The sequence below is a fragment of the Populus euphratica genome, unplaced genomic scaffold, assembly GCF_000495115.2.
Source record: "Populus euphratica unplaced genomic scaffold, PopEup_1.0 scaffold8.1, whole genome shotgun sequence".
In the NCBI taxonomy this organism is placed as follows: Eukaryota; Viridiplantae; Streptophyta; class Magnoliopsida; order Malpighiales; family Salicaceae; genus Populus; species Populus euphratica.
In genome coordinates this window covers 2,694,942-2,718,151 of record NW_011499855.1, presented here as the reverse complement: position 1 = coordinate 2,718,151, position 23,210 = coordinate 2,694,942, and the positions used below count along the sequence as shown (strand labels likewise).

General features: G+C 33.9%; 1 protein-coding gene across 5 annotated transcripts; it reads left to right on the top strand.

The window, feature by feature from the left end:
• The first annotated feature begins 3,859 nt into the window (after positions 1-3,859).
• Positions 3,860-17,344, top strand: LOC105123096 (histone-lysine N-methyltransferase, H3 lysine-9 specific SUVH4-like). 5 transcript variants are annotated; one of them, XM_011022578.1, is made up of 17 exons: positions 3,860-4,068; positions 4,588-5,327; positions 6,208-6,273; positions 6,907-6,969; positions 7,326-7,380; positions 7,481-7,590; positions 8,994-9,173; positions 9,949-10,047; positions 11,047-11,145; positions 11,563-11,603; positions 11,701-11,789; positions 14,098-14,257; positions 14,707-14,812; positions 14,889-15,071; positions 15,460-15,696; positions 15,933-16,046; positions 17,146-17,344. In XM_011022578.1, the coding sequence occupies exons 2-16, from the start codon at positions 4,611-4,613 to the stop codon at positions 16,044-16,046; spliced, it is 2,319 nt and encodes a 772-aa protein (XP_011020880.1). In that variant the 5' UTR covers positions 3,860-4,068; positions 4,588-4,610; the 3' UTR covers positions 17,146-17,344. The 5 variants fall into 5 exon arrangements, with proteins under 5 accessions (XP_011020880.1, XP_011020879.1, XP_011020881.1 ...); XM_011022577.1 differs by lacking the exon at positions 17,146-17,344 and adding an exon at positions 16,262-16,499; XM_011022579.1 differs by lacking the exon at positions 17,146-17,344 and having other exon boundaries at positions 8,994-9,116; positions 15,933-16,242.
• The last annotated feature ends 5,866 nt before the right edge of the window (positions 17,345-23,210 follow it).

The window sequence follows — 23,210 nt, the reverse complement described above, 5'->3', positions numbered from 1 at the left end:
GTCGTTGATAGAAGGTAGACAGAAGTAATTAATCGAAAAATCTCAAAAAAATCAATGCTCAGACGACAATAGTGTACTGCTACTGTAATTATCTTATTCTAGCAATAGGTAGTCAATACCACGCATGTAATACAACCCCGATGCAGCACCGCAAGACTCCTCCCGAGTAATTCCAGTGACTCTGTACTTTCTTTCTTTCTTGTGATATCTTGATGGCAATAAATATTCTTATTAATGAAAATACAAATTAATAAAAAAACACGATCGTATACACTTTATCATCTTCCGAATTAATAACAATTTCATCTATATAACGAGTGTTCGTAATACACACACCAATGGTTACCTCCTCTGTTTTGGTTCATGGTAGGTAATAATATCGTAAGAAAACTTTTGATTTAGAATTTCACTGTTTACTTGACATTTGTGCTCAGAGCGTATTGCAGGAAAATCTATTTATTTCAGGAGATCAAACTTGCAGTGACAGGGGTGGTTGAGATTATGGTGTAAATTATTTTTAAAAAATATTTTTTATTTGAAAGTATATTATAGTTATTTTTTCATATTTTTTAAAATTAAAATATTTTTTAAAAAATAAAAGTTGTAATAAATACGCTTTAATACTGAAAAAATAAAGTGGGTGATGATTTGACGTGGTAGAAACTTTGAAATTGATGAGCTGATCGACGACTTGGACAATATTTAATTATCTGATGCAGTTTAGTCACATGACGAGATGTCAACTTTCATTGCTTCACAACCTTTTCCCAAATGGAAGTCATCTCCTTCCTCATCTAAAATACCTGTACATGACTCCTGCACAGACAGCCTGGTCTCTGTGAAAAAACAAAAGAAATTGACAAGGATGGCCAGCTTTGTGAATTTACGAACCAGGTGGTAATGCCAGGACAACAAACAGCATTGTCTGAGGTACAAGGAACATTACTGTCTGCCAGAATAAAGGGCTTAAAGAATCGAGCTTGATGAATTAGAATAGAGAGAATGATTAGAGAGGGAAGCATGTGAGTGTAATGATAGATTGCTCAGGGTTCGTTGCTGTCTCTATTAGATTAGCCATGGCCACCCTATGAGATTCTCTCCTATATTTACTTTCACGTGTGTTTTTATATATCTAATCCCTGCAAACTCCTATCCCAATACATTTTAATATTTTCCTAAATAAAAAAATCCAGGGAAATTATTGTATTATTGGTTCTTTCAATTATTTTTTAGGGACCATTAGCCGTTGATTCTCGGGACTTCCCTGCTTTTGATTGGTTTCTCCTTTGAATTAAGCAGCTTTTTTTAAGGTTTTTGATAGCCATGGATGCTTTGCCTTTATTAATTATTACTATATCTGTATGCTTAGCTGTATGATATATTGACTGAATGGAAGTGTTGATATGGACAAGGTGTATAATTACACTTCTCTTTTCCTTTTAATTTGAGCACCAGATGGCCTTGTGTTTTCCCCCTCCTTTTCCAGCGCTGAATCGAACACCTTGAATACAAATACTCTTCCCTTTGAAAATTATATGAATCACCTTTTTAATTATGAGAAAAACGAAATAACCTGTTTTTATTTTTGTTTCCAACTGTTGGATGGACAGGGCTTAAGAAGCTCTTTAACCCAAGGCCAGCGATGATGAACAATGGCCAAGTGCCTAGAGAGAGAATTCAGCAGAGCATATAAACACGATCTGAGCTCACCTACACACCAAAAATCCTTCGCGAGGACTCCTGGAAAACCTCGGAGGCTCTAAGATATATATATTCTTCCCGGGTCAAGTCAGGTCCGGCACTAGCCAGTCCACCAGCACAACGGTTGGCTTCCGCATGGGTGAATGACGAGTTAAGATAGCAACTGTGTAATTATGGACGAATCAATATTCCTGTACTCATCCGGTTAGATCCATTACATAGCCAAATAACTTAAAAACTTGCTTAATTACAAGTTCCACGCACCTTCGCAGGTTAATCTCTCTCTGGGATTTACTCTCTCTCTCTCTGTTTTTTTTTTTTTTTGGTTGAAAAAAGTTATGTTCAGTATTAGAGAAGAGTAAAACATTTAAAAAAAATGTCAGGTGGAAAGGATATGGTAGAATAATTTACAAGTAATAATAAACTAATGGAGGAGAGAATCATTTACTCTTTCTAGTCAAAAAGTATTTTTTTATTAAAATTATATTTTTAATTTTATTTTTTAATAATAAATTTATTAAAGCTTAAAATTTATAATTTATTTTATTTTATGTTTTTATAAAACTGTATTATGGCCTAAGATGGAAGTTTTTATGAACTAACCTAATTGATTTGATGTTTGTTTTTGGGTTTTTTTGTAATTAATTTTTTGTCTCAATTTCATATATTTAATATTAAGTTGGTTGAAAATTAAGTTTTATAGTTTATTTCAATTTATTTTCTATAATATTATTGTAATTTCATGATCCGAGTCACAGGTTTTATCAGTCAGTTCTTGTTAACATGAGTTTTTTTTTTATATATTTTTTTTAATTTTATCGTCCAATATTTTATTGATCAAGAATTGAATTTTATAATTTATTTTTTTTAAATTATATCAATTTTATAATTTAGATTTGATTGACCAACTCGAGTCAATTAGGGTTACTTTTTTTTTCTAATTGATTTTTTTAATTCAATCATTAAATATTGGATTGATTGAGAATTTTAATTTTAATTTATTTTTTTAATAAAATTATTATAATTTTATAATTTAGATTATAAATTCTATATATTAACTTGAATTTACTGCATGAATTGAATATATTGATATTAATATTTTAAAAATAAGATGTTATTTTTAATATATATATTTTAAATTAATCAAGCCGCAAAGGTGGTGCTGATAAATGATGTAGTAATAACTATTATCCTCTTTTTAATTAGCACTAAACTCGGATTTCATTCCATAATGTTGATGATTTTCTAAAGGAAATAAATAAATAAATAGCGCAGAACATTCATAGAAAACCTCGATCCAGTTTATCTTGCTCCTCGGGTGGATTTATTACTGGGCAAGCATATCTACCGGTGGCATGAATTTATCTTGACTGGCCCAAGCTATCAAGTGGGCTTCAATGGGAATCAGCTCTATGCTGCAAGCATGCCACCAATCTGAAAAATGTAACTTACCTTCTCACAATGAAATCTGAAGAAAAAGGATTTTTAAGTTGAATCAACAAAAATAAATAAATAAATCAAATCTTCACGATAAAATTTAAGTTTGATTGCAAGAAATGAAATTAATAAAAAATATTATTTCACAATAATTTCACACAAACAAAAGAAATTAAATTATATCAAATTTTCATAGATACGAGAATTATTTTATTTTTACGAGATCAATCATTTATTACGCTTTACTCATGGTGAGTTGATCAAGGGTGGACTCCATACATTTGTCTGGGAGTGGGGAAGTTAAGACAGTGTAGGAGTTTAAAGAGAAAAAAACAAAAATGTTTATAAATAATTTTCTGAGTATTTTAAGAAAACATAAATTAGCACCACTGGTCGGGTAACAAATCTTTTTGATTTAAAAAACTTTTCTTTTTAATTTTTGTAGTTAATTTCAGGTTCAATTCCTGACCTTAAAATTAATAAACTAACATCTAGATGAACCCAGCTAAAATCCCAACACCGTTTTTTTTTTAAAAAACAGTTTATTAGTATAATTTTTGGCATTGTGTTCCAGGATTTTAATAAAATTGATTTTTTTATTTTTATTTTTAAAATTAAAAATAAATTTTATAAAATAAAAAATATTATTTTAATATATTTTTCAAATTAAATTTTTTTTTAAAAAAAAACAACCAAAACAAACACTCGTCACTCCCCATCTAGCAGCTAGGAGTGGAGTGGACAGCGCTAGTCTTTTCTTCTTGGCTAGAATTCCCGCCGGGTGTTTTTGTCTTGAATGATCCTCGAATCCAAATTCCGTTGGTTTATAAAAACCCTACGTTACGCCAGTCTCGAGGTTTTCTGCTTTCGGACTCTCTCTCACATTCCCCGTCCCTCTCTCCAGTGTTCTCTCTGGAATTGCTCCTGCTGGTACGTTCCTCTTGACTTGAAATTCGATTTACATAGCAAATTTTTTTTTTATTATTATTATAAATAAAGTTCCAGACTTTCGACGACCAACTCAATTTTATACTTGCATTGAGCCGTTTCTTTACTCTTTTTTTTTGAATCTCGGCAAATCATGGATACAGAATTTTTTTTCTTTCGATTTTGGCATTTTGCTTGTTAATGTACTGCACTGAGTACGACGAATTTTCTTTAGGAAATTAATGGCACCACCACTTCTTTAATGCAATGTAGGATATTTGAGGACTTGGGTTTTTCTTTTATGCAGTCTCCCTGTCTTTTTTCTTTTGGGTTCTTGAAAGTACTATATATTTTTTTTTTCTGAAGCCATTATTTTTTTTTTTTAATTTTGTCTCTATAAGAAGAGATTAAATGCGTAGAGTTTCGAAATACCGAATATGTGAATTAGAAGGTAGAGCTAGTAGGGTTGCCAGTTCCTGATTCCTGCTTTGGAAAACATGCTGATTGTTTTTCTAAATGTAGAATTCGGATATTGGGATTAAGTGATGAAGAGTCCTTGCAAAGAAAGCAAAATTCCCAGTTATAAATGTATTAAGCAAGAACCTTCAAGTGAAGCAATTGACGTTTCTGTGACAAAGAACATTGCACAACGAGTTCAAAAAGTTGAGTCCAAGGGGTATCTAGAGAGAAGATGCAGCCCTAGGCTTAAAAATAAGCCTCAAGAGAAAAGGCCGTGCTATGATGAAGGTCAGAGCATGAAGTTAGATGCTCCTGAACTCGACATCTGCAAGAAAGAAGTTGAAGGAGAGTCAACAGGGCCTGGAGTGAGAAGATGGTGTCCAAGACTTGAAAGTATACCTGATAAGAGTAGGCCATTATATGATGGAGATCAGAGGAGGGAGTTAGATGCTCCTAAACATGATGTGTGCAAGAAAGAAACTGGAGATTATAACCGGAAGAGACATTTAGAATCCCCTGTAGATAATGCTGGCAAGAGAAGAAGCTACATTAATCATCCAATGCAAGAATGGCAACCTGATATCGATAGAAAAGGCGGAGAAGATGGGCTCAAAAGAAGTGGTCCGGCCCTTGGTTCCTTGCCTTTTAAATTTGATGACACAGAAATTGAGTTAGAAAACAATGCTAATCTGAAATGGACGGACTATCAAAGTTTTGTAGCTGATAGTATCAAACAGAAGGCATGTACAGCAGTGAAAGAGACAGCAAGGACGTTTAATAATCATCACCTTAGCTGTGTTCAGGTGATTTCATTTATAAGGATCTTTTATGGAACTAATAAGTGGGTGCTTATGTATTTGTTTCAGTAATCCTAAAAATTACGTAAAATATTCCTTTGTTCTTTCCTCCTCTTGGCTAAATAGTGGTAAGGCACTATTTTGTCGTGGCAGTGCAACTTTAAATGCAATGACTTGACGTGGCAGTGCAACTTTAAATGCAATGACTTGAATGTTTATGGAATGAATATAAAAGAATGAAACAGCTACTGTAGTTTAACTGGACTGAAAAAAAATAGCTGGTCTGTGTTTTAGCTGCGATTTAAACTACAAAGTGGAATGCTGTGAATAGGAAGTGATGTTGCAACAATAACTGTTGTACATTGATTTAATGATGCTCTCAAAACTTTTACTGAGGAAAAGTTCAAACAAATCGCTGAAATAGTAGCTTTTGCATTTACAGAATAATCGATCAGTGTGTTTCATTTCATTAACTTAATTAGGAAATTTACTTCTCAGCCTTTTAGCTTGATGTGTTAATGGCCTAAGGCGGAGTGGCATCCAGAGTTTCATTCAGCATTGATAAATTTCTGAATATACTGTACTTTGGAATACGTGATCCCAATACTAATGCTAAATTTGTCTTGTAACATTGCTTGTGTGATAAATTGTAACGATGCATCTTTTTTTTTTCCAGCTAGTTTTACAAAAAAAATAAATAAATTATTTGTTTCTCAATAGCTAATTAATTTTTGATAAATAGTCATAACCTTATTTGGAAATATAATTTTTTCAAGAAAACCCGTGGTTCACTATTCTGGGGAATTGATAGCTTCCATTTCTTGATTTCTCTTTGTAAGTAATTTAATCTGGGATCATGCTAAGCAGCTACTTGGTGCTAACACAGGAAGAAGAGAAGAAATATGAAAAGCTAGAGGCCAGAGATCCTCAGGTTGCTGATTATACTGATAATGTGAGCATGCGAGCCTTCTCATTTTCATTCCCTCCCTCTGTTTTCTCTCTGGTGGGCTTTGATCTTTTCCTTTAAAACTATATTCAAATCTTGAACTTGGGACGCTAGTCAATATTCTCAAAAAGTTATGGTAACATGCATTTCCCTTTTTGTTGTTTTTAATTAATGTTTTGGACTAATGCAAATAGGTGTTAAGATTCTTGTTCCTTGGTTCCACTTAACATTTTCTCCATTAAAAGATGACGGGTGAACATGGAATGGAAGCACATTGCAGTTCATTTGTGCTCTTGTGCTTAAGCCTTTAAGTATACTTCTTCTACCATATGCTTTTTGTTTGCCATTTGTATGACTAAAGATGTACAGTATTTGCTATAATTTGAGGTAAAAATTACTAATAACTTCCATTTTTTTTCCTCTTGTAATTTATCATATCTCATATTTTTAAAAACATTTATGCCTTTTCTTTTGGAAAAATTATTTGGTGAATAGAACCATTTATGCAGAACAAATTGACCATCATGTGCCCGCTTCTCTAGAGACCGCTTTCTCCATTTCATCTCCCCACACGCTCTCTCTCTGGAGGAAGATCTTGGTCTTTGTGATTGTTATGCTAATGCTATGGAAACTTTGCAGAAGGGAAATTCATCCACTGCTAAGTGTACTTCAAAGCAACCAATTCCGAAGGAAATTTCCGAGGCAAGTTTATAGCAATCCTATTTCCTTCTAGTTAATAGCTGTGGATTAGCCAACAAAAATAAAATGCTTTGCAAGATTTTTTTTGCTTTATTTTGATGTAAAGGTGGTGAATACGCATAACCAGCAGACGTGCAAGTATTTAATCATAATGAACGATTAGTCTTTTATCATGCACATATGCTATGTTGTGTTGCTAATGCTAGTTCCCAGCTGCATGAGCTGACCATTTGTCAAAATCATTTTGAAAATCTGTTTTGTCTATTTCTCTCGTATAATGTTGGAGTTTTGAATCATTCTCTTTTGTTATTATGTATGGAACAATGATGATTTCTTTCTTTTTTGGTCATTCATGGTAGGCGTCAAAGAAGAATGAACAATCATACACTGAAAAACAAGTTGCTTATCTACCTGGTGGGTAAATCATAGTTGCATTATGCTTTTTTTTTTTTTTTTTTTTGCATTGATTTGCCTTGATATGCATGAATATATCTTAGCTATGAGCATCTTGCAGGTATTGCTGTTGGGCATAAATTCTTCTCTCGAGATGATATGGTGGCTACAGGTTTCTGTGGACATTGGTTGAATGGAATTGATTACATATGCAAGCTTTGTGGCAAATTGGTTTGCATCTACATTTCTTTTTATCTGGATTGCAAGAAATACATTTTCCTGTTTCCTTTATGATACTCATTTAATTTTCATAGCTCTGGTCTGCTGGATTCATTTTTCCTGTGCTAGGAAGTCATACATAGTGAAACGTGGTATTTTGGCTGTTTTCATTTTAATACGTGATATGAAACCTCCACCCTTATTTCTTGGAACCTCATCCCCTAATAATCAATTGTTTTCCTTATAAGATTATAGGGTTTTAATGGCATTTTCTGCCATTTTTGTTCAAGTTGTGGTGCTTTAATAACTGACTTGTCAAATTAGTTTTATCATCTCTTACATGTTTTGAAGAAAATTTTGAAAGTTATATTTATATCTATCATTAGAACATCCCTTTACATGAATTTTCCTAGACACTTAAAGAGTTGAGACTTGAGAGGTGTCCATGCATCAATGAAGAGCAGTGGGTCCAGGAAAAAAATTAATCTACAATTGCTTCATAAATTCATGTCATATAGTTGAATTGCTCTGTGAAGTAACTTAAAACATTTCAAAACATGCATGACTGTGTGAAAAATGTGAAAAGAAATTGGTTATGCTTTAATTTCTGCTTACTTGAGGGATGATGCTTGTGTTTGTCGAAGGTGTTTATCTGTTAGAAATTCTTTATGATTCTATTTGTGTTCCCTCTGCTTATTCATCTTCCAGGAAGATTAGTTTATGAAACAAAGTGAAGAATTAAAGTGATAAGCAATCTTGCCCAGGAAATGCAGTCCTGGTTGGGATTGCTCATGTAATTGTGACCCTGTTTGCAGTAGAGTAAACATAAGCTGAACTAAAGGTGATAAAAGCACTCCAAGGAATAGGAAATAGCACCCAATAGTTAACGAAATGAAAATTGCAACAGCTGAAACATTTTGTCAAATGAATTGAGCATCATCATCAATGAAGTAGTAAGGTTTTCTTGCAACTGGCTGAAAAAATATGTTTAAGCTTACTTTTAGTGTAACCAATAAACAAATATGGGCTTCTTTTGCCTCTAAACCCAAATTTCTGCACAAAATCTCAGTCAAATCCAAGTACAAGTGAATTACTAGCATATTTGGAAAACAAGCATCATTAAACCATTAAAGCAGAAAAAAGAAAGGGAAACTTCTACCAGCTATTTAAATCTTTGTTCAAACTGCTCCTTCCTTTTTCTGGTTTAATGCTTTGCTGCTTTCCAGATGTTTTAACTTCATTAAAGCAGAAAAAAGAAAGGGACACTTCTACTTGCTATTTAAATCCTTGTTCAAACTGCTCCCTTTTTACTGGTTTAATGCTTGCTGCTTTCCAGATGTTTTAACTTCATTACTATACTCAATGCATACTTTTGCACCTCTTTAATGTTCAACTATCTCTTGTAATATGTGCAGGGTAAGCACAATGAGTATAGCAGCCTGGTAGCAGTAGCAATCGTTTTGTCTGGACAACAACAAGATGGTGTTGATTGTTTAAATGAAGTAGTGTATACAGGCCAAGGCAGAAACAACATGAATGTTAGTAAGAGTCAAACTAAAGATCAAGTTATGCATTGTAGTAATTTGGCTCTTGAGGTATTATAAGCGTTTATGGTAGTTAAATGATATTGATCTATATTCTTGTTATATTACATTATTAGTTTATGTTTTTTAATGAGCGCACAGTAAAACTTTAAGGCTCTTCATATGAAGAGAGAGACAGGGCAGTTAGGGTATTGACTGTGGTCCCATCCCCTTCCTAGTGACCATTCATCTCCGTACATGTCCATCATGGTGGAGAGTTTGGGAACTATATTAATGGTGTAATTATGTTCGTACTTGTAAAGTGACTGAGCTGAAGCTACAGAAATTTCTCTCTTTCTTTCTTTCTGAATTCTTCTTTCTATTGGTGAAATGATACTTCCTACTTGGTTCTATGAAATATGTTTTATTATTTTTGTACTAATCACCGATCAGTGTTCAGTTTTGTTCATTTATTTCAAAAAACACGCAAACCATGGGGATCCCTTTGTGTGCTTTCCCCACTCTAAACAGATGCTTTTTGTTCATATTGATATAACCACTTGTATGAGCTGCTTTCTTGAACTTTGTTCATGTAGCTTATTTATTCTCATAACTGATTAAATCTTCTACTGGTAGTAAACAACGTTCTAAGTTATGATTTGATTGTTATAATAGCAATAGACATGTTAATGTCAATATTTCATGACTGGGAATCCATCACAATCTAGCTTCATGTATTATCAACTGTCCTCACTGGTACTTGGTACAGATATGTTGTCAACTTTCAAATCCTTTTTGTGTGTTTTATGGAATCTATTACTCAATTTTCATTTTGATCTTCTTGCAGAATAATATGGAGCAATCTGTACCTGTCAGGGTCATCTGTGAGCATAAACGTGGTGATAATCAAAGTGGCAAAGTTTACACATATTGTGGTTTGTACAAGGTTGGCATTATCAAAATTTACTTGCTTTAAAGAGTTTTATTTGGTTAGCATGTAAAATTGCATTTGCATTGTATCTGTTGAAGGTCTACTTGTGCCTACATCCTAATCACATATTCTGGGCTTTCTAAAAGACTTTAATTTTATAAATGTCTGAATTTCTAACTTGCTATTGCCAAAGGTTTTACCAAATATTAATTCTGTTGCCCTTCCTAAGCTAATATTTCTCATCATGTGCATGTCGTTTCCCTGTGCCTCCCTTCTCATAATTGGCTTCCAGTTTGGAAAAGCCTTTGTTTTTATTGCTTTGTATACATGGCAGACTCATTAAAAATCTCGTTTTCTTCCCCCTTAAAACTGTCAATTTTGATGCATCTGTGTTTTTTGCATCACTTTACAGATTTGATGCTGGCATGTTCCAGAAAAAATTCAGTGCAATTTATTTTTAATTGTTTTTCCTCATAGCTCTGATTTCTTAGAAAATAATTTTTGATTGCATCCTGGTGACCTGTTTCTTGAGCTGTGTGCTTTTTGTTTTTGTGTGTGTATGTTAAAAGAGGTCTTTGAACCATCATTTTTCTGAATATTAGCATTTGATGAGTCATAGGGAGATGAAAGATTTGAAAAATATTTGGAATTGTTTAACTGCTGAGGAAATTTTAAGGAAAGAAAGTAATGTTTCACTACCTAATGGCGTAATTGAATAATAAAGGAAAAACAAAGAGTGCAGTGCAATGCATTCTTTTTAAGTGGATTGAATATTGAGTATTGGATAAGCATAGAGGGAAATCATTTACATTTTTCATGATTTAAGTGTTGTGTTCATTATTATTTTTACCAATCCTGCATGGCTGAGTTAATAATGTTGGACGAATGTTGGTCAATGATGCTTGAAGCCATTCTAATGCGTGGTTTGTGCTGCACATGTAAGATTTTGAACGTGCCTCAACTTTGGTATGACAATCTAAAATGTGTTCAGCTAATTTTTCATTCTGTCTGCAGGTTGTACGTTGCTGGTCTTTTAAAAGGGCTTCTGGATTTACTGTTTCTAAGTACTGTTTGAAACGACTTCAAGGGCAGCCCAAAGTTGAGATAGATGAGGTGACCTTTTCATCCTGTTTTATAACCTAAAAAAAGAGTTTACCTGCTTTTTCATGGGTCATAATAGTTTTAATTTCAAATATCATTTACTGATGTGCAATGAGAATTCTATTAGTTATGCTTGCATGAACATTGCTCCTCCTTGTTTTTGTTCCCCACTTTTCTTTCCTTTTGTTCCGTGTAAGTTATTTTTTTCAGAATAACACCATCTTATAGTATATTTCCCTCTAATATTTGCTTGTTTAGTCCAATTTGTAGTTGGATGTGGTAGTATATGTCCCACACTTTACTGCAAATAAATCAGTAGTTTAAAGCTATCTGCTTTTCAGACATTGCTATGTTGAGTTTTCATTATCCAGTGTGTTCACCCTGGTAGTCATTTGTATTACCTGAACCTATTTGTTGCTTCTGTTTTAGGTTTGTTTTGAACGAGAAAGAACTATTGGCAAATTGCATGGGTATGAAACCTGTAGAGCTGTGATGTAACTGAATATGTACTATTTTCATGTGCATGCTTACATTGTGTAAACTGACAGAAGTATTTTATTTTCCAAGCTTGGTGTGTGAGGACATCTCTTTTGGGAAAGAAGACATACCTATTCCTGTTATCAATATAATTGATAATCCTCCTATAGCACCTCCAGGCAAGTTACTGACCAACTTATGCTTTTATGAGGGAAGTGGATCTGGTAGACAGACAGACTATATATATATATATATATGTATATCAAGAATAGCTTTGCTTATATATTCAGGCGAGTGCTGCGCCACAAGGAAATTTTTTTTTCTCAATGGAAAAAATCATTTACCTTTTGCATTCCATGCTCATTTTAGTAGATGATGCACATGAAAGACAATTTTTAGCATCACGTTGCTTGTGTTTATTTCGAAAAATGTTACAGTCTCACGAGATTGTATTTGGTTATCAGACTCAAATCCTACATCCAGTTTTCCCATCAGTTGGGAGAGGGAGATGAAAAGCTATGAAGCTTTTATTTATAAAAGATAGAATTACATTTTTTTTACTATTATTTGCTTATTTTAAGTTACCTATAGGCTATAGCAGTTAAACATGAACAGCAACAAAACTTGAGATAGCGTAGTTTAATAGTGAAACACAACAACTTGGTTTTTCTCTCAACTAATTTTGCAAGATTGAGCCCTTTGATTTTCTTTCTGATTGTAACTCAATCAACAACTTGGTTTTTCTCTCAACTAATTTTGCAAGATTGAGCCCTTTGATTTTCTTTCTGATTGTAACTCAATCGCTAATTTAACATTTTACAGATCTCAAGGTTCTAGGAACATGGTAGTCACTACTTCTAATTTTCATGTTTAATGTTGATTTCATACCTTTCTCAAGTACCAAGTCAGTAATAGTCTTATTTATTATTATTACTCAATTAGGTCTTACTGTATTGATAAGATGGCAGTTGTTGCGGTTATAGCATTGGCTTTCGTCAAGTTTTTGACATCTACCTTTTCAAACATGCTCTCTTTTAGCATACCATGAAAAATGGTATTTGTTTCAATGGAACATAATTTATGTTTAAAGGAATTGACCTTTGTTAGGGCAGTCACTGAATCCCATTAGCAAGCATTGCCAATAAAAGTGCTAGCACCAAGTTCGCAGGGGCTCTAGGCTTAAGTGGCTGTCATGCATCCGAGACAAGCAAGATTTCCAACTGTAATATAAAATGTAAAGTGACCTATATTAAGAGATTTATAATATATAATACCAGATTGCGTGGTAGCACAAAGACTTCAGATCCAACTTCCACATAAGCTGTTATTTTAGTTTGGAATATCTAATAGCATCCAAACAAATCATCAAGCCACTAAAACATAACTTTTCACTCTATTCTCTTGTACTTTGAGAATATGCTGGTTATTGGTAGTATTTATAAGAGATGGTTTTAAACAAGGACTCCATCATAATGTACTAAAAGTATAAAAACTACTTGAAATTTTTATTTGTATGTCATAATCATCATTTTCATCAAATATAAGACTTGAAATTTTATTTGTGTAGGTCATAATCATCATTTTCATCAAGTATAAGACCACCATCATACAAGGAAGATGGTCTTTCTGGTCTTCCTTTGTTGTTCCCGAACATGGCAGACATGTCTTTTTTACAGTTAAACTAATGACAGCATTGCAGCCAGGACATATCATGAAATAAATAACAATGATACATCATAATGAAAAATAAATAAAAAGAATATGATGACATCTTCATCAATGTGTTTGCTTTTTAATCTCCGAGCAGTCCTTAAATATGCAGGTTATGGGCATAATATGTAATTCATTGATGCCTCACATGGGGTTTTAAAGTCATTTTGGCCCTGAAGTGTTGTTTCTGGTGCCTGCACCGCAAGGAGATATTAGCCACAGTTTGACATAACATGATAGATTGTTTTAATAAAAGAAGAGTTTCTAGTTATCTGATTTAACTGTTCAACGAAAAGTGACTTTACACCATTGCAGGGTAGTTATTGCATTTGTTGTTTTTTCCACATGTTGTTTCATGAACTGGAGCATTTATTTCTGGTGAACAAGTGTGATAATGTGATGGTTAGTTTGTTGCAATTTTCTTTTCAGGTACATTTGATGTAATCATGTGGTACTAATAATACTATGTATTAATGTATCATTGAAATGAATGCAGACACAAACAACTTGCTCGTTTCAGGTTTAGCAATTATATTTTGAATTCTGCTGTTAGATCACAAATTTCTTGTATTTTTCTTAAGCAGAGAAACTCTTTCCTTTAGCCAAAAGAAATTCTCTATTTTCGTTTTTAGGTGATTTTTATGCCCCTTCTTGTCTACTTAGTCTGCCTTTTTTTTTTTCTTATTTGATTCGTCTCCTCTTGTTTGTTGGCATGTAAATAAACTAAACAAATTTATCTATGTTGTCTTTGTCAATGATTTAATTTTGAAATTATAGGCTTTAAATATATGAAGTCTGTTCAAGTTGCAAGAAATGTGATCATTCCTCCAAGTGCCTCTGGGTGTGATTGTAAAGGAAAATGTACAAATCCAAGGTCTTGTTCTTGTGCTCGACTTAATGGCTTTGACTTTCCATATGTGGACATAGATGGTGGCAGGTGAGATTTGAATGTGGTTCTTATAAAATTCATTTTTTTGGTTGCCTATTAGAATGGTACATTTTCATTTTGGAATAAATGAAGTTTTGCTTATTAAAGCAAGGGGAAACAATGAGATATTTTTTTCCACACCAATTGTTTTTATTTGTGCTGATACTCAACTCACCCAAGTCCCAGCCAAAAAACTAGATGGATCCAGTCATATGCATTAGTTTCTCTCTGATTTTTTTGGGCCAAACTTTCAATAAGTTGAGGCACAAAAACTTTTTACCACTTTAAGCCCTTTCATTATAGGTGTAACTTTTACCTTGTTGTCTCGTCTATATTTCAACCTTTTCGTGATCCTTTATCACGTCTCAATTGTCTGATCCAGACCTTTCGTTTTATAAAGATTGATGTGTTTATTCTTCATCTCGCCCATATTGGTTCTTGAATATATTTATTTTCAGATTGATTGAAGCAAAGGATGTGGTGTTTGAATGTGGTCCTGGATGTAGCTGTGGTCCTAGTTGCATTAACCGTGTCTCTCAGCGGGGATTGAAGTACCAACTCGAGGTATTTACATACGATCACGAACCAATTTCTTTTCAGCACAAGTCATCATATTTATTGGGAAATTTTCTTTGAACAGGTCTATCGTACAGCAGACAAAGGATGGGCTGTTAGGTCTCGGGATGTAATTCCTTCTGGTGCTCCAGTGTGTGAATACTTTGGAATTCTTAGGAGGAATGATGAGTTGGATAACATATCTGGGAATGAATTTATATTTGATATTGACTGCTGGCATACAATGAATGAAATAGGGGGAAGAGAGGTAATAGTACCATCGTTCAAGGAAATATCATTTCCATATCTTGTCTTCACCTGTGTATGACATGGGATTGTGGGAAGCATGAAAATTATAATACTAACTTCTTGTGATAGCTTTATATACTTGGTCATGGACAATATTTTGCAAGTACTTGTCTTGGTGGTCTTTCTGCATGCTGACACTGAGAGTTAACAAGTAAATATCAATTGTTGTTAGCCTGTGGCGCTATTTACCAATTTGTTCTCATTCTTATTCAAGACCAAACTGCACTTGGAATATGCATTGGACTTTTTGTTTAGCTTGGTTCTTATTATAGTGCTCGTTGCCAGAGCCTTTGTGTTTCCATTACTTTCATTCCTTCGCAATGGAATTTAAATGTATTTTCTTGCAGAGGCGACAAGGTGATGGGTCTGCACCTGCAATTGATCCTCTGAAGAAAGTAGATGTCAAGATGGATGAAAGTGAATCTGAGTTTTGCATAGATGCGGGCTCTTGTGGTAATGTTACCAGATTTATTAATCATAGTTGTCAGCCCAACCTCTTTGTCCAGTGCATTTTGAGTACCCACCACGATATCCGACTTGCTCGAATTGTGCTATTTGCAGCAGACGATATACTTCCTATGCAAGTAAGGTTCCATTTATGTTTCTCTTCCATTCACTTTGGATTGGATATCTTTTTAGTTTTTTTTCTGGACATTTGTTATAAGCTCCTTTTTTTCCACATGTTAAACTGGTATTGTAATAAATAGTTTTTGTTTTGGTATGATGTTATAACCTGGGCTTGCTTTTTATGTGATATGTCATCTCCTAGGCATCGACAACAAATTAAGAATAAAAGATGGTTTTTCTATGTTGCAAACAGGAACTTACTTATGACTATGGCTACGTGCTTGATAGCGTTGTTGGTCCTGATGGGAAACTAAAACAGTTGCCGTGCTGCTGTGGCACAGATGAGTGTCGGGGGCGCTTATATTAGGTAAGACAAAGGTTTATAAACTTAGATTACAGCTTGTATACACATTTCTTTTGAAATAAATAAAAAACACCATTGCTTGGTATTTCTTTGTATAGAATGCTTATTATATACAATAATTTATTTGGCTTGATGTGTTTTGATTGCTGAGATGCATCAAATTAATAATATTTTCTGGTGAATATCTTATTTCTTGTCATTCTTTGGTAATTATCAAGGGGTTGCATTTTGTTACATCTCTACCTGTATGCGTGCGGCCTTTTGGACTGCATCTTGCCTCCTCCACAGGGTCTTACGATAGGTATTAGTTATTTATAGTCAAAACGAAATCGGTGTATACTTGGTAGAAATGTAATGAAAGCAAGAGCAATTAATATCGTTTTTTACCTGTTTGATAAAGTCAGAACTATCTGTGTTTTATGCTTTCACTACACTAATAATTATTTTTTTTGGATTGCGTAAAATCCAATGTTTGAAATGATAGGTCCTACTTTCCGCGCGTATAGTGCCAATCACCAATCCTGGTATGAATTAATTCTTCTGTGGAAACTAAAGAAAAGGGTAGCACGATTGTGCACCAGAAAAGTGAAATCCCAAGGAATTGGGTAATATCCTTTGATAAAGAAGGCTCATTTCTTTTCTTACCTTTTCCCTCCATTACATTACTGTTGGTACAAATGGTTGGTCAAATATTAATCAAACCATAACATGACTTCATTAGCACGATTCTCACTCATAGGGCGAATTGTAGCCAGCAACACCGCAAATCACAGGAACCTCACTAACGTGTCTTTGCTAATTGCTATTGATTATCCCCCAAGGGGTGTCCTAGAGGCTTTCTTCAATGCCAAAACTTGTTCATGGATGTTGCTATCATTCATAGAACCTCCAAACCTCTTCAAAGCTGCATACCGGTGTTTAGGCTGCTTCATTGGATGTGCTTGATGGGGGGAGGGGGGGATTATTTTGGTGCATTGGTGGCCAATAGAAGTGCATAATTAAGGTTGTGTTGTGGGAACTTACGGTTGATGGAAACATATCTACCTGAACTGGAGCTGTCATGTTGATGTTTGCTGCCTGATCATTGTTTCCTTGAATACAGGCAAAGAGGCTGACACATGATCCATGACAAGGTTGAATTCATTAGCGAAACTTAAAAGGCCAGGTAAGCATGGATGTGATTGTAATTTGAAGTGTGGGAGGATTGGTCAGGTGGTGTTCCATACAGGCATACACACATGGATGAGAGAATCTTTGAAAGCCTAGGAATTGCGCTAGCGTGGCAAATGATTAGCTTATTATTAAATTATTTAAAGCTCAAGATTTTTAGGTTATTTGATAGTATGATTGAATTGTATTTTTATAAATTTTTATTTTTAAAAAAATTCAAATTAATATTGTTTTATTTTATTTTCTATTTTAATGTATTTTCAAGTAAAAAATATTTACCATACTTTTGAACATGCAGTTTGTCTCTTGGACTAAATTAAAGTCATGTATGAACATTTGGCAATCCAACACCTGTTACCAAAACTTGGTGTGAGAAAAACATTATAGGACTAGAGAAATTTTAATAATGTGGATTATAATGGTAGGTTGACACTTTTTCCCTTCAACAATTCAGCCCAAAAAACTAAGTTCCGATATTTTACAGGAGTTTTATTTATCATTTCCATTTTGAATGGGGATACAAAGGTCTTTTCAATCTTATTTTAACAATGAAACACCTTCACTAGTAAAAACAAAGCATTGGATAATTAGTTGCTAAAGGGTTTTTTAAGATTTCATATTTTTAGCAGCATGAAATTACAAACTTACCTTTTGTATCAAAATTAATTTAGGCTTCCTTTGTGGGCTTCTTGTATGTTTCATTTTTTTTTGCGCTATAACCAGATTAGTGGAGGGACAAATCGGTTTTTTACAATAATTAAAAAATATATAAAAATTTGAAACATGTTAGGCACGTGCTTAGCATGTAACAATGTGTGAAAGGATTTTATTGTGTTTTGGCAGCACGTGTGATGTCCTTTTATTGTGAAGAATTATCATCCACTATTTAATGGCATCCTCTTCCCTCACCGGTGGTGCGTGTTTGGTTTTTTTGGACAAAATATTACCAAAAACATCTTTCTTTTTTCTCTCCTTAAAATTAGCAATTGACATCTAAAATTTCATAAAAGTCCTTTTAGTTGAAAATATTTGACTTTGTTCTCTTAATTTTTTTATGAAACTGAATTTGCTTTTAAATTTAGCCTTTCAATTCAAAATCATCCATTTTTTTTTTAGATTTTAAGTTTGATGGGTTGATTAGTGGACTTAAATCTTTTTTTGACTTATAATTGTTATTTTTCTCAATCATTTCTATCTCATAATTGAAAAATAATTTTTTTTACAAAACTAGATTTTGCGTTTTTTTTTGTTTTTTTCAAATTATCCTAATTTTTTCTCTCTCTATTATTATTATTTTTTTTTTATCATTCAATATTAATTTTTCCATTTCTTTAAAATGTGATAAGCATTGATTGAACATTATTCTCTCTCTCTCTGTTTTTATCGGACTCTTAGCAAAACACAAATGACCTAGCTAAAAGAATAAATTGTGCGAAGGTGTATCATCCTCTTTTTTACTGTACTGTATCAAACAAACAAAAGCGAGATTGATCCATTAGTCGAGGAAAAGAGAGATTAAATAAACAGAAAAATGGTGTGTGATCTCTTCCACTGAAGGATACTTAAATTCGTGGGGGGGAGAGATGCTTAAATTTTGATACCATCACCAGCTGCATCCCTGTACGTAGGAGTCGAGAGTTGATTGGTGAAGTGGAAACCCAAGTAGCCATTCTGTAACATCTTATTTCACTATCTTTTTGGCTGTGAATCACTTGATATGGAGCACACTCAAGGCGCAAACATTTGCTGGCTCGTCATGGACTCTGCGGCCTAGCCCTAACATAATAGTAGTACACAGAGCCAGAGTCAAAAAGACCAAACCAATCCTCTCCGATCTTGCCGAATCCGTTTGGCCTCTTCCTCGAACCACGGCTCTCTATTTGGTCCTGATTATTTGTTTACAACATGTGAATAAAAGCATTGAAGAAGGCATATAACTTGTAAAGTGTGGTATGCATGTCTTGCTTTTTTCTTAGAGCTGGTGGCTACATGAACGGTCACTTAGCGTTTTTCTTTTGGGGAGTTCCCATTTTCCGATCTGTTGTTACTGTGTTAGTCTTTCGTCAACGATGAGATTACAAATTCATAGCCATGTTGACGACGGCACACACGTTGATCCCTTTCACCGAAACGAAAGAGTAAATTTGATCCAACTCCTTTTTCTTCCAATCCAGAGACGTTATAATCCCCCACGCCCAGTTACCCTTAACTCAAGAAATGATTAAATGCACGACTAAAAATTTATATAACTGTTAATTTTAGACTTCATGAAATTAATTTAAATATATACAAGCTAATCCAAATAACCACTTAATAAATAAAAAAATCAAATGCGTTTTCGATGGTGAATTATTGGCCCACTTCCACTACTTGTGATTGTCTTTTACTTGGACCCGTCAAACGATGAGAAAAATGCATGCCCAGCTATATATTCACTTGCATGCCATGGACTCGGCGTACCTAGCAGGCGTGTCTTGACGGGTTACTCACAAATTAGTAAAACCACATTGCGTGTTCTAGATTTCTTATGTATTGCCTAAATGGAAGACCTGGGTAACAAATAGGGCAATGATGCTTTGACACATGCCTATCACACTGTCTTTTGTTACCTAATACCGTATCTTATGGGCCAAAAATTGGTCTGAAACCATCTTGTAGCCATTACTTAGGGTGACATGCCACCAATAACTCATTGTCTCGGGACTGTGGGATAATAAATATTTGTTATTAGGCTTTTCTTGAGCTAAAAAAACCCCGCCAGCACCATTTTTTATTGACAAATAATCCCATTTGTTGTAATTGGATATTAGGAGGAAGCATGCTGCTAGGATCCTCAAATTGAAAGTTTGGACTTCACGAACGTATATGCTTACTAAGTCAAAACCCACCACCTTGATCCACACAATCAAGTTCATATATATATCAAAATGAAGTTTCTACGTTTGAAACGTTCCTAGTAGCACTATATATTTGAGACCGAACCCCATAGGCATGCTCAATTATCAAGTCAGCGACGGAAGGGGAGATTTGTCTAGTTAAGTATTGCTGAGATGTATTGTTTCTTATGGCTAATGGGATATTGTAAGGATTACGGACATCATCTATCTCTATATTGGTATGATATTGTTCACTTTGGGCCTAAACCCTCATGGATTTGCTCTTGGGTTATACCCAAAAGGCCTCATACCAATGAAGATATTTGTTCATCCTTATATACCCTTGATCCTTCCCATTTCTAACCAATGTGGGACTTTGGTCGCATACCCAACAATCCTCTCCTCGAACAAAGAACCACCGAGCCTCTCCTCAAACGATCATTTATCCATCCACTCTCTGCCAACTAGGATTTTTCATCCTCTACTTCTCTCTACTTCATCGTGTTGGGGTCAGGACATGTCCATGAAGCATCTGGAGAGCACTACCTGACTTGAGAGTTTTTGCTCTTTCTAGGTCAACTCCTCTTCACCGTGTTGAGATCAGGACACGTCCATGAAGCACACCGCCTATCCAATAGAGCTGATTCATGGATCACATCGTGATTTAATTAGGGCCCACCACCTTTTGTTAGGCATTCCGAGGATTCATCCATCATGGCTAACTCTGGGGCATGGCTCTGATACCACTTGTAAGGATTACGGACACCACCTATCTCCACATTGGTATGATATTGTCCACTTTAAGCCTAAACCCTCATAGATTTGCTCTTGGGTTATACCCAAAAGGCCTCATACCAATGGAGATATTTGTCCATCCTTATATACCCTTAATCCTCTTCATTTTTAACCAATGTGGGACTTTGGTCGCATACCCAACAGATATGACTGACTTCTATGATGAATTTTTTTTCCTTTTCTTAATTATTTTCATTATGTTTTTTTTTATATATAAATTGGGGTTAAAAGTCTAAAACTAAAACAAATAAGGAAATACTGGTCCAATCAAATTCTAATAAAAAACCAACACAAACACTCTGAAAGATGTTCATAGTCAAATCATCCCTGAAGGATGCTTGAAAAAACCAAAACTAATGAGCTAATCAGCGGCATCATTAGCTTCCCCATAAATATGTTGTCCAGTTCTATTTCCAGTCACTAATGTTAAATGATTTCGCTACCTCATGTCTCCAAATGACCAAATTCAACGGTTTAGATCAAAGATTTTTATTAAAAAGCCTCTGGTTGAATTCTAAAAACAGAAACGAATCAAGAATGAGAGAATTAGATTTCATTGTGTAGCTTAAAGGTCTTTGTACCCTCTCAAAGGGAAAAAAAAAAACACTAAAATAGCTAATAAAAAAGGAAATTGAGTTCTCTGGGCCATAGCTACGTGTTTTTGTGGTTCGGCTAATCTTGCATAGAGACTGTGGATCACGGAGATCCAACGAGTACTAACTTCCCATTAATTTGGCCTAGAAAAGTAACCATTAGACCCGACCATGCTTAACTCATCGAGAAGCCAATCAATCCAATCGAAACAGGTCACGCACAAAGAGATCCTCTTTTTTCTTTGAGTTGCGATTAAGTTTACAAATGAATAATATTCAGCGTGGGAAACATCACTTACTCCTTAATTGGTTCTAGTAGCAAACGCCATAATTAGAAGATAATTTTGGTGATTAAGAAACCATTTTGGACCCACATCTGCTGTCAGTCCCACAAGCCACAATAAAAGACCAAGAGTTGTTCAAGAAATTGTTGAGACTCTTGATCATGGTGGTCCTATGGTCTAATCAAAGATTAAGCATAATTTGTTTGGCTTTAGTTGATTACTCTAGACAATGCATGTGACCATAGCTAGAATGCTGCTTAATTAACCAGCCATTTGCGTGAGGTAACTGTAATCTCTTACAATGATTTCATCAGCCTTGAGGTGGAAATTAAGTCATCAAAAACATCATATGATTGCGCTGGTAGCATCAAATCTAATCGGGTGTTTAATTTTTTCAAGCAATATCTAACTTTGTTTTGGAAAGCTTTAAATTAAATTGAGAAAGACTTTACTATTTTTTTTTAATCCAGAAACTAGTTTAAAACAAGTATAATCATTAAGAAATAGTTAATTCATGCTCGTGTACTTTTCTTTTTATCAATAAATCAGTGTATTTTTTTTACGTGTTGTGACGAGGTTGAAGATCCTTTGATGAAGGGGCAACTCTTCTTCTTCAAGTTGATGTGTTTAAAATCAATTAAGGGAATGAAAAGAAAAGGAAGGGAGATAAAGAAGAGAATTTGGCAGAAAATAATTTGCCTGGCTCTTTGTTGTGAATTTTTGCATTAGATTTAATCTATTTTTGGTACATTACAAGTTTATAAATGTGTATGCTCGTACGCTAACCCTAGCACAAACATGAAAAATACAAAACATTGGAAGCATGTCTCAAACTAGAATAAAAAAAAAATACGAAACAAGAAAAATATGTTTTCTTGTATGGTTAGGAAATCTATTAGACCACCTCGCTAGTATTGGGCTCTAATATCCCTTTACAAGTTGAGTGAGAGTACACAGCTAATTTAAATAAAAAAAATTAAAAAAAAAAGAAGAAGAACAAAATGCATAGAGCTCAATGTTTGGTAAGAACAACATCTATCAAATCATTAATGGCTATAAATTAAGCTTGCAATTCCTTTTTGCAATCATATAACTGACAAAACAAAAATCAATTTTAACATATTTCATCCGTGAATAATAATTTAATTAGCTATAAGATAAGTTATTACAAGATTATCATAACATGAGATAAAAGAAAAGGATAACAGATAAGCAAATTCAAATAATAAAAAAGAGAGTCACAATAACTTAACAATAATTTTATATTCAGTCCTTATAAAAGATCAAATAATTATTTTCCACTTACTAAAGTTTCAAAAGATAAGATTATGATCAAGATCGACAGAATAAGAGCTCATAGAATTTTGATCATCAAAATTACCAACCAATTAGAGTTGTTAAAGCCATGGATTAAGATATTCTAATAGACATTAAAATATAAACCAAAAT

Coding starts and splice junctions, on each gene's coding strand:
- LOC105123096 (XM_011022578.1), top strand. CDS start 4,611: ATGAAGAGTCCTTGCAAAGAAAGCAAAATTCCCAGTTATAAATGTATT. Junction 6,970..7,325: donor TTCCGAAGGAAATTTCCGAG/GCAAGTTTATAG, acceptor CATTCATGGTAG/GCGTCAAAGAAGAATGAACA. Junction 14,258..14,706: donor GTGGACATAGATGGTGGCAG/GTGAGATTTGAA, acceptor ATTTATTTTCAG/ATTGATTGAAGCAAAGGATG.